Genomic DNA, 12,301 nt, shown 5'->3' on the forward strand with positions numbered 1-12,301 from the left:
GTGCTAATAGTATAGTTTACCTTTTCAGGTGAGCAATATTTATTGACATCATTATAATAATTAAATAATGTTAAAAATTATAAATTACAACATACTAATAATTATAATTCCGGACATCTCAAACAAAGCGAAAAACAAAATAAAAACATTTAATTTTATTAAATTCTGCATAATCCAACTTCTTTGTTAGATGCCGGAGGAATCGAAAAATCATAAATGCTTGTCATTGTTTTATTTTATCTTTTTTTCCATTTTTTATTTTTTTAAAACCTGACGTAAAAATATAAAGTAATAACGTAATAAAAGGCGATACGGCTCGTCACGTGTCTCTAACAGAAAGCTCGATGAAGCGTGGGTACTCAGTTCATCTTGCAATAGTTTTACTGCCTGTTGTAACTTTTTCTACATTTACGCACATTTTACTTTAAGGTGGGCCCAATTACAATTACTACAATCCTGAAACTACTTTCGCTTCTTTCACAAAACAAATGAAAACCAGAAACAAAACTTTCAACGCTTTGATTTAATTCTTTAGAATCACAACGATCGTTCCAACACCACAGATTCAAAGCGCAGGAGAAGTCGAAATAATTAAACTAATTAACATAACAAAACTCCCTGAGTGCAATTTCTCGCCTTTTCTTTGGCATTAGTACCGTCGCGTTTCAGTCCTTTAATATTCATTCCAACTTGTACCTTAGAGCAGACTTTTATCAAGAAATGGCTTCGAATATTTCATTAAATTTTCAGTAGTTCTTTCGTTACCTTCGAGATTTTCTATTTGCAACAGTATATAAATAAATAGTTCCTTTGAACTGGAATTGAAAAAAGGTATATAACGCGTGCGGCTGCTTGCTTTGCTGAGCAAATCGTACAAACATACCGAGAGATTCTACCCTTCCTAAAATAGAACATTATAACAGACAATGTGTTTAACATGCTCTCATATACCTATGTAAATAGCATTCTCTTGTGTGGGCTGTGATGTCAATGACCTCAACAAGTCTGGTGTCAGGATTACTATTGAAGCAACGACTGGCATGGCTCTTGTAATGACTATATATAGATAAATAGTAGCCTGGATCAACTGCATAAAGTGCCTTCCATAGCATCCATAGGATCATCTTACCTTCAGGTAATCAGGTGATCAGAATGCAATCTTCTTCTATCACGCACGTTAAGCCGTTGGTCCCGGTTACTACTTACTGATGTAAGTAAGTAGTCGTTACATGAGCCATATCAGGGGCCTTTGGGAGCGCAATAGTAACCCCGACACCAGGGTTGATGAGGTTGGTACTCCACCTCACAACCCACACGGTAGAAGAATGCAATGTCCTAACCAAACTAGGAAATAAAAAAATGTTTAAAATAAGATAGAAATTGAGAAATTACCTACTGTTTGTTCTACAGACAATAAAATCCAAGACACTAAATACCAAGACAGAAAAGGGTTACAATTAATTAAGGAGAATTGATAAATTAACCACGTCAGAAGTTAAGTTTGTACAAAAGATTAAGAATTTCGAAACAAATGTTTGGAAGGAGTAAAAAATTAGGGTCACGAAAAATCTGATGGGACATTAATTTAAGTGATGCAGCTAGGAAGGTAGGGTTTGTCTTTAATATTTTGTTTTGTTGTGAGGATCCTGGGTTAGAATCCCGGTGGGGACATATCACAAAAATCACTTTGTGATCCCTAGTTTGGTTAGGACATTACAGGCTGATCACCTGATTGTCCGAAAGTAAGATGATCCGTGCGTCGGAAGGCACGTTAAGCCGTCGGTCCCGGTTACTACTTACTGATGTAATTGAGAAATCGTTACATGAGCCATGTCATGGGCCCCTGGTGGCTCAATAATAACCCTGACACCAGGGTTGATGAGGTTGGTAATCCACCTCACAACCCACACGATAGAAGAATATTTTGTTGGGAATTCATTGCACTTTGCCTAAATATACCTAATATATAACAAGTTAACTGTTATTGAGACTAGCATCTTTGTAAAATGTACTTAACTACATTTAAAAAAAAGAACAAGAAAACAAAAATGATAGATGAAAATAAAAAAAAATATATATTATTGAAGGTTTAGCAAACTGTTATTTAGCGGAAAGCATAAAGTTTTTGAATAAAAATATCTGTTAGTAACTACTTTTCCTTGTGAAAAATTAACATTAAATATGAAAATATTACAAATTCTGTTTGTAACATAGCTGAACTACAGCGTAATATATATTTCCTTTTTTGTTTCGTTTATTTCAACTTTGTAGATAATATTATAATTATCATTTCAAAACAAATTATTATAGTAGTCATAAAAAAGCTTGATATAAGAAGTCAGTCAACACACTTTTTCAATTCATTTGTATTTTCAATTTATATTTCTTTCAAAAATAGAAAGCCTTATAAATAAACTAGAGTTTAAGTACTAATAAATATTTAAAATATTCTCAAAGGTTCATACAACGAGCGGCTAAAATTATACGAATATAAATCTAAATCACGAGTCGAAAATTTTCCTTTATACAAATATCTCTGCGGTTTCGTATTAATTAAGTAATTAACGTTTGGATTTAGTGAGGTTAATTTGGATTTAGCAGGTGAATAAATTTATCAAGTATTTTGGACCAAGTATACGTCATCGTAACGAAAACTTTGAGGGATGATATCAAGTGGAATGGTCCGCCGCAAACTTATGAAACTGAAATGAATTTTCAGACTTCCGACAGGAAAATTCCAATGAGTTGAATCATTATTTATTTATGTATACATACAGCAATACCTATAAGCATTTTAAAAAGAAATACTTGGTATATATGCTTGCCAATTACATGCGTACACACAGCACTTACGGTAAATGAATCATTCCCGTAAGTATTAGTTACGATGTCACCAACACCCTGTATTTATTAAGGCTGTACCATTTGTAAATATATTATGTCAGATATCTTATTGAGAACTTCAACAAAAAAAAATTAAAACATCGTGAGGAAACCCACATTCCCGAGAAATGCATTTTCTGGTGTGTGCGACCTAACCTGTATTGTCCTGGTTTCCCTTCGCGGTTTGGAAGGTCAGACAGGAAGTCGCTTTTGTAAAAAACCAGACCTGTCAAATCTTCGGTGAAAAAAAACCGTATATCTATATTGATATCGTATGTTGATATCAAGTGGAATTTGCTGTCGGAAAATTCATGCTTTTAGTGTTCTTTTTTGTTATTTTCAGTTCCATACTTCCCACTTGATATCAACTCAGAATATTCTGAATCATGGCTCAAAGTTTTAGTTACGATGTGACCCTGCAATGGATGAGACTTGCACAGGACCGGAAAGGATGGCGTGAAAGAGAAGACGCCTATACCCAACAGTTGTTGGATACAGGTTGATAGATAGATTAAATACTTTATTGAGCACAATGGACACAAAATACAGATATAAGGACAACATGTACAGAAAAGTACAACAGGCGGCCTTATTGCTCATGCAGCAATTTCTTCCAGGCAACCTTTGGGTACAGGAAAATTTTGCGTTCTAACAAAATAAATAAATAAAAGAACTACCTATATAAAATAATAAAATTTAGTTGAGTAGATAGATAGATAGAACATTCTGTATAACCTGCTGCAAATGGTCATAAGCGGTGGTGACCGCTTTCCATCCAGGTCCTCTCGCCTCTTTGCATTCAATTTCATATTCTGTACTATATTCATCAGATACCCATTAGGTCCATAACGATAACCCAAGAAATTAGAAAGAATTTCCAAGCAGTTTCATAGTTCTCTTAATAGAGTTTATAATGCAATTTTAAAGTCTTTCCACTATCAAACAGTCCATTATAAAGTTCTCAAAGACAAGCCCCTCTTTACTGCTTTTCGAAGAAATATTAGACAGGGTCTGAATCTAAAGAAACAGGGCTTATCTGGGGACTTACAACGGAGAAGTATTTGCTAAATAAATCTTTATTGGACTTAGTGCTAAAGCAGTTTTATATTTGGTTGAAAGAGGCCTTTTTACATTTGCTTATTACTTTTCCAAAATACATATCAAATCTAAAAACATAACATAAGCTCACGACTATATTCCAAGTACCCTCACCTCACCAAGCTTACTGTTTACTTCATCATCATCATCATCACCAGCCCATTAACGTCCCCACTGCTGGGGCACGAGCCTTCCCTATGGATGGATAGGGAGATCGGGCCTTAAACCACCACGCGGGCCCAGTGCTGATTGGTGGTTATTAACGACTGCTTATGCAGCCGGGACCAACGGCTTAACGTGCCTTCCGAAGCACGGAGGAGTTCGAGATGAAAACTTTTTTTTTGTGGTCACCCATCCTATGACCGGCCTTTGCGAAAGTTGCTTAACTTCAACAATTGCAGATCGAGCGCGTTAACCGCTGCGCCACCGAGCTCCTCTACTGTTTACTTATAAGAAAATAAACGCGAACTTTTGCAGACCGTCAAAAAGAGAAAAGTTGCATATTTGGGGCATGTGCTAAGACACGAAAGGTACCAACTGCAACTCATAATGATGGGCAAAGTCGCAGCAAAAAGAAGAGTGGGTCAGAGGAGGAAGTCCTTGTTGCGTAACATCAGGGAGTGGACCGGGATCGCGAGTGCGGTCGAACTGTTCCGCCTCGCGGGAGATAAGAATACATTTTCAGAGCTGATGGCCAACCTCCACTAGTTGGAGAGGCACCTGAAGAAGAAGATATATTATTATTATTTATTATTAGACCAACGTGACAGGTGATAAGCCGTATCGCCGTCTATATATGCCACAGGAAAGGAGGAGTCAATTCGCGCTCAATTGTTACTGGCAATAAATTTATTTTATTCTTATTCTTATAATGATTAAGCCAACTGTGTCAGTGAAAACTGCAGGCACAGGCACACAGCCCATTAGTAGCTGCAGTTGGTACCTTTCGTGTCTTAGCATATGCCCTAAATATGCAACTTTTCTCTTTTTGATGGTCTGCAAAAGTTCGCGTTTATTTTCCAATAAGTAAACAGTAGAGGAGCTCGGTGGCGCAGCGGTAAACGCGCTCGGTCTGCGATTGTTGAAGTTAAGCAACTTTCGCAAAGGCCGGTCATAGGATGGGTGACCACAAAAAAAAAAGTTTTCATCTCGAGCTTCTCCGTGCTTCGGAAGGCACGTTAAGCCGTTGGTCCCGGCTGCATTAGCAGTCGTTAATAACCACCAATCCGCACTGGGCCCGCGTGGTGGTTTAAGGCCCGATCTCCCTATCCATCCATAGGGAAGGCCAGTGAAAACTGCACTTACGATAAATTAATAACTCATTGGTGCAAGTCCAATACCGGGGTTCGAACCGGTGTTCCCCGGTTGGGAAGAAACCCAGTGAACCACAGTAGGATCAAAATTACATAAAATCTATTCAAAATAGACTTTGCTTCGATGTGACGTATTGGAAGTGTTTTATTTCTAAGTTATGTGAGAATTGCTTTATTTAATTTAATAAGTAATTTTTTTTTTTTATTTATTTATTTTATAAAAAGGTACATACAACATTACAGTGTAATCCAATGCGCTGTATGACGAGAAAAAAAGACAATATAAAAACTAATATAACACAAAAATAAACAATGAATGAAAAAAGAAACAAAAAGAAAAATAAGACTATGAACATGAAAAACAATAAAAAAAAATAAAAAATTACAATTTCAATTTCACTCTTAATATCACTCTTAGTGCTGCTTGAAAGAAACAGTGCAATCTTGCTAAAAGCGCCTGTACGCTATTTCACAAACTGAAATTGAAAATGCACTTTAATAACAACTAATTATCAATTCCTTTTAGTTCAGTTTTGTTTTTATCCGTGATGCTTGAGTTCACAACTATTACATGAATTCGTTATTAATTGGACCATTAGAAGGGATAAGACGTTAATATGATATTTTTAAGGATGGAATATACATTAATATATTATATATGTGCCCAATCCTACAAACTTGCAATAACATTGAGTGTACCTATGTGAATATTATTACAACATAACCCATTAAATTAGTAAGAGGTTGCTTGTTTCTAGTACCGGGTGAGAGCCTTTAGCGCTCCCCATTGTCCGGCCAAGTAGTTAATGCCACCTGCGGCAAATCTACAATAAGTCACGCCAAAGAAAAAAAAAAACTTGTTTCTAGTCACAATATAGGTGTTACGATAAAATCCGGAATTTATCACAATTTTTATTTTTTATTCGAAAATTGGCTTGTACAGGCATGAAAAAAGTGCACCAATTAGAAAGAAAGAAAAGAAAGAAAGTATTTATTATTAGAGGACACCACAGTAACAATACAAACACAGTAGGGGAAAAAAAAAAAAATATATTACACAGAATCACAATTCGCAACAATGATGTTATAACATATCATTTGAAATAGACGTTTGGGGCCTATGATGATAATATATTATGATAAAAATATAACTTGAAAAATAAATACATACAGCCTCCGCGGTCCAATGGTTTGAGCGTTAGGCTCACTTCCGGAAGTCCTGGGTTCAAATCCCGGTTGGGACTTAACATACAAATCACATTGTGATCTCCAGATTGGTTAGGACATTACAGACTGATCACCTGATTGTCCAAAAAGTAAGATGATCCATGCTTTGGAAGGCACGTTAAGCCGTTGGTCCCGGTTACTAATTTACCAATATAATTAAGTAGTCGTTATATAAGCCATGTCAGGGGCCTATAGCGGCTCAATAATAACCCTGACACCAGGGTTGATGGGGTTGGTAATCCACCTCACAACCCACACGATAGACGAAGAAGAAAAATAAAAAAAAAACTCACCGTATTTTCAGTAATATCACTAACTTCACAATGCAGTATTGCTGTTGTTCCAATCTGTGCAATAACTGTTGTGCAATTCTCAGTCAAAAATATACCACTCTTAACATTTTTACCACTTAACTTATTAGCAGACGAACCTGCTGAGTCTCTGTACATTTTCTTAACTTTATTCCTACTTTTAGATAGAGAGCTATCATCTATTTCTTCAACAACCTCTTTCCCTCTATTGTGGTGTTTCGTTCTATGTCTTTCTCGACTTATTAGTTCATTTACTTCACTCTCTATAATATTATCTATATTATGTACATTTTCATACTCTGAGTCTAATATAGATGATGATAGTCGCAGAGGTTTTGGTAGTTTTGGATATGTCAATCCTGTTGCTATCACGTATTCTGTTGTGGTTTGTGCTTCTGTTGTTTCTTCATCATTTTCCACTGTTGTTGTGTAGATCATTGTTGTTTGTGTCGACGTGGTTGTTGTTCTTCTTCTGTGACCTGTGAACAACAAAAAAAAACATTGATTTCAACAGTACCTTTGTTAAAAATCTTTGTTATAAGTTCGAGTAGGCTGATACCATTAAATTACACAGGCTACAGAATCTTGTAATCACTTTTTTTGTCCATCGTCCAATATACTCTTTAAGTAAGTATTAATTTCTAAATGATAGAGGTGGCGCACGAGGAGCTCGGTGGCAACTCGGATAAGCAACTTTCGCAAAGGCCGGTCATAGACCACAAAAAAAAAGTTTCATCTCGAGCTCCTCCGTGCTTCGGAAGGCACGTTAAGCCGTTGGTCCCGGCTGCATTAGCAGTCGTTAATAACCATCAATCTGCACTGGGCCCGCGTGATAGTTTAAGGCCCGATCTCCCTATCCATCCATAGGGAAGGCCCGTGCCCCAGCAGTGGGGACGTTATTGGGCTGATGATGATGAGTAAGTATTAATGCAGGATTTTAAAATTTAGTATTACTACATAAACATTCACATACTTAAAGGGTGCCTAAAGAGTGCCTAGAATGTTTTTATTCATTTTGTGAAACAAACGGTCATTTTAACATAAAAAGTGTTGTTACATTATGGGAATTGGATTAGACCAATGGTTTCCTTAATTGATAAAAATGTTAATGTTTTAAATAAATAAATAAAATACTTTATTGAGCACAATGGACACAAAATACAGAGATAAGGATAACATATACAGAAAAGCACAACAGGCGGCCTTATTGCTCATGCAGCAATTTCTTCCAGGCAACCTTTGGGTACAGGAAAATTTTGTACAAGTAATATAATAATAGCGGGTTTTAATTTTTTCTATTACCTTTTTATTCACTTTTCTGTTTATAGCAATTACTTTTTCCTTTTATGTTACACTTTTAATGATTTACAATTTCACGGTATTTTCCTTTTCACTTAAATAATTTGGAAATTTGAAAGTTCTTTCGGAGTTATTTACGCGATGACTTCCGTATTCAACTTTTATTGTACTAAAGTACTTAAAATTGTAACTTTACTCGTTAAATTTTATTTTCCAATTAAGGTTGCTTTGTAATGATCGCTTTAATTAGTAAAGTTGACGTATCAAAGAAATTGCATTATATAATATGTATATCATAATTATAAACAGCATGCTAGTACGGTTCGACCTCGGTGTTCGAAAGTTTAATTAAAAAAGGACGTGAATGATGTCGTCATAACTCACTTCGCATACTATTTATTTACTTAAGTAAGTAACATATTGGTGCTGATACCAGTAGACACCATCTAGTTTTCTCTCTAAATTGTTACATAAATTATCCTTGTATTGGGCTAGTTGACAATATAGTCAAAAGATAGTTTTGTCGAAAAGTCAAATCGCCTTTTTAAGGATTTTGTATGAAAATATAAAACTATGACGTAAAGAAAAATACTCAAAGAGACAAGTGTTTTTTTTGTTTAAATTTTAATCTGTATTGTTTATTTTATAATATAATTATTATAGAATATATTTATAATAGAATAAGTTGAACTTAAAGAGTTATTAATGAGGAAGTTCTAGTAAGAGTAAGGGAAAAAGAGACAAATATTGAAAGTTATTGAGGACAGAAGAGACAAGATGATTGGACACTTTTTGAGACATGACGAATTATAAAAAAACATCATAGAAGAGAAGCTACAAGGAAAGAGAAGAAGGGGAAGACCAAGAAGAGCTTACATGGAACAGATTAAAGAGAAGGCGAACATCGTGTCTTATGAGGAGGTGACGGAATTGGTCTTTGATAGACAAGAATGGAGAATGCTACACCGACAAGAGCGTGGCTCTTAAATTAGTGATGATTGTTTAATTTAATTGAAAACAGTATCTGTTTCAATAGGTATTAGCGTTCTAGGATTGATCTTTGACTCAGTCACCTACTCTATTAACAAGAGTGTCAATTCAGGGTTGTTTGAAAGTTATGTTGGTACTAAAATTACCTAAATGTAGTATATATGTTCTTAGTTATTAGTAAAATTCTATATAATCTCAAAAGTCTCTACACGTCTTCATATACTTGCTACATTATAATTCCTTTTGAGCTTGGTAGAGGTGCGTTACTGAATAATACAGAAGGCTTGAGAACTTAATAAGCAGGCTTGACACTAGGTTATTAATATTCTTCTGTTCATCATCATCGTCCTAGCGTATATTACTTTTATAGCTTCGTTACCTAAAACGTATGAGCATTTTGTATGTGTTAAGTAAATTAAAAATACTTCAGTCTGTTCAACATAGATATTCAGTTCATTAAGATGAATACAGTATCTTTATAGTACCCCGCTAGTCACGAGTTGGTAGTGTGACTAGGGATCGACGATCCAACAGTGTTGTGTTGAAAGTTGTATATATGCGTCTTGCTGTGTAAACTTTGATATCGCGTTTCACAACTGCTTGAAGACTGTATTATTGAATGTGGCGCCATCTGTTGCATGTGAGCGGAACTAGGTGGCCAACTAGTTGGGTCCGCCACAATATTATAAAATAATAATAAATAGCCCTATATACGTCCCACTGCTGAACACAGGCCTCCTCTAAATCAACCGCAGAGGTACAGAGCATAGTCCTCCACGAAGTGAGATCATTTTAAAATAATTAAGAAAAAAGACAATTACCTTTTTTGTGATGTCGCGTAAAGTTCCCGAAGACACTGCCTAGTCTCTGCTGATTCCTTGATGTGCAAAGCTCCAAAGACTTCAAATCGTCAGCATTTTGAGTAAATATGGTGGACTTCTCCATAGCACTGGTGTTCACCAACAGTTCAGCTTCAAGTAGTAACATGATTGTCGCGTACAGTAATTTGAGTTGTTTACAGCAAAACATTGTTTTGGCACTAAATGTTCATCACATGGACACGTTACATTTTTTATTTTCACTAAGGTTTATTGTCATTTTGTTGGTGATGCTACCTCTGGGGGTGGACCGAAGCTGAGTTTCTCTCGCGGGGCATTCTGGAAAGAAAGATAATTGGTTTGAGAAATAATTCTTTTAGTCTATAGAAACACACAGACACAACGTCATTTTCATTTATTCATAATAATTCGTATTAGATCTCATATATCGTATTTATTCTAGGTTATATTCATATTCATATATTTATTTGTATTTATCATACATTGTTATACATTCTACATCCTCATTCTACATTGATTCTTGTTGTGTTACATTCTAGTAGTAGAATAGTTTAATAGGTATCATTCATTACACATTAAAATAAAGAAGTCATTCTAAAATATTAAAATAAATTATGAAATAAATTCGTTATAATTATAGAACGCATGCTCAAGAAGCCAGCGTTTGTGTCGAGATTTAAAACAGGGCAATGACGGTGCGTCAGTGACACACCGCGTGTGAGTGCGGTGTGTCTGTAGTTTGTACGCCTCCGGGCTCAAGACGTGATCAGCCGGTCAGACTTGGCAAGTCTATGTTGAACACCCCAGCCTATTACAGTTCCGCAGTTTACGTCCATGAGCATCCTTCGATGTTGTGTACTGGTCTAGGTTACAGCGAACGTAAGTGGCTACCTGCATCACAACTATGGAGGGAAATGTGAGGACACCAAGGGATTTAAAGGACGGCTTTGCAGACGTATCCTGTGAACTTCCAACTCATAAAACGAATGCTCCAATCACTTAGTACACGGAGGCTCATCAGCGTCACAAGGCTGAGTTAAATTAAGGATAGTTGTTATTTGCACTAATGTTCATAATGGCCCCGATTCCTACAGGCACAATCTAATTTTATCACAAGACAAGGAAAGGGACGGATGATTGTAACTGCTAATTTAAAAATGAATAACCCGGGCGAATAAAAAAGGCATCTCGCTCATATGCAACCCGTTTGACAGGTGCTGTCCACTTAATTCTGCCAATATAACATTTTGGAAGGATTTTTATGTGCCTAAAATTGACATGTGTTCCATAAATTTTATACCCGTCCATTACCCGTCCCTTTCTTTTTCCGCGGATACGAAAATGACAGGTATAACTTAAAATAAAATAAGATGCTTTGTACAGAAATTAGCATCAATATAACATATTTGTTTGTTCTACACAAATTTTGACAAAACTTATGTAGACTTCTTTGACTGCTTATAAATTACATTTTTGACGAAAACTGTAGTGGGTTCCTAGTCCTTTTTTTTTAAATGTCGTGACCTACTTATTCATTAACAATTATATTTTAATTTTGTCTAATCAAGTTGATTAATAGCGTCCTCGTTAAAAATAACTTAAGTACGTACATTCAATTTTAAATCAATTTAAGTTCAAACCAATAACTCAAAGTCAGGTTAATAGCTATTTAAATATTTAAAGTTTCTATTTCTAACTCAACAAGGGAAAATCGATACAAATCAACTTTAATATTTAAGTAGTTTTTAGCCAAATGGGTTTGTAAGATTTAATATACCTTCAAGTAAAGTTCCAAGTTTGTTCCGTAAGGATTATCGGCGAGTATTATGTAAGTAAAAGATACTTAAATGTAATTTCACAGCGGATATTAAACGACTTAGTTGCAGACCAGCATGGTCAATGATTTCCCTCATTCAGCGCTTATTGTTATTTTTCTGATCTGAAGAGAAGCAACATAATTCTAACATAATGTGAATCATCAAGCAACAATTATTATCTATCGTCGTTGCCAATTTAAAATCTATTATGTTGCAATCGGGTAAATTTTACAGAAATTAAAAAAAAAAACTATTTGTATGACTGTGTGTTAAAAATATTAAAAGACAATTGATATTTACGTATAAAAGTTTGTACTGAATGTTTTAGGAGCAAAATACTATTCGATTCTGACAAAAAAGAAATTTGGTGAGGGCGACACATATGAGCTTTTAAATTGGCAACGACGATATTATGCCCCTGCCAATACGTTGTATTTTGGAATAATTTTGTACCCGGGTAATGGTAAAACGGCCTCCGTGGTCCAGTGGTTGACCGTTGGGCTCACGATCCGGAGGCCTCGGGT

General features: G+C 35.4%; 1 protein-coding gene across 1 annotated transcript in view; it reads right to left on the reverse strand.

The window, feature by feature from the left end:
- LOC126377558 (uncharacterized) overlaps window positions 1-12,301 on the reverse strand; it is a 111,155-nt gene that overhangs the window by 39,106 nt on the left and 59,748 nt on the right. The window contains exons 2-3 of the mRNA XM_050025355.1: window positions 9,943-10,278; window positions 6,815-7,311 (exon numbers count right to left, since the gene is read on the reverse strand). Coding sequence (XP_049881312.1) covers window positions 6,815-7,311; window positions 9,943-10,150 — 705 coding nt within the window. The 5' untranslated portion in view covers window positions 10,151-10,278. The remainder of the gene's footprint in view (window positions 1-6,814; window positions 7,312-9,942; window positions 10,279-12,301) is intronic.

Source organism: Pectinophora gossypiella, chromosome 23 (genome assembly GCF_024362695.1).
Source record: "Pectinophora gossypiella chromosome 23, ilPecGoss1.1, whole genome shotgun sequence".
Classification (NCBI taxonomy): Eukaryota; Metazoa; Arthropoda; class Insecta; order Lepidoptera; family Gelechiidae; genus Pectinophora; species Pectinophora gossypiella.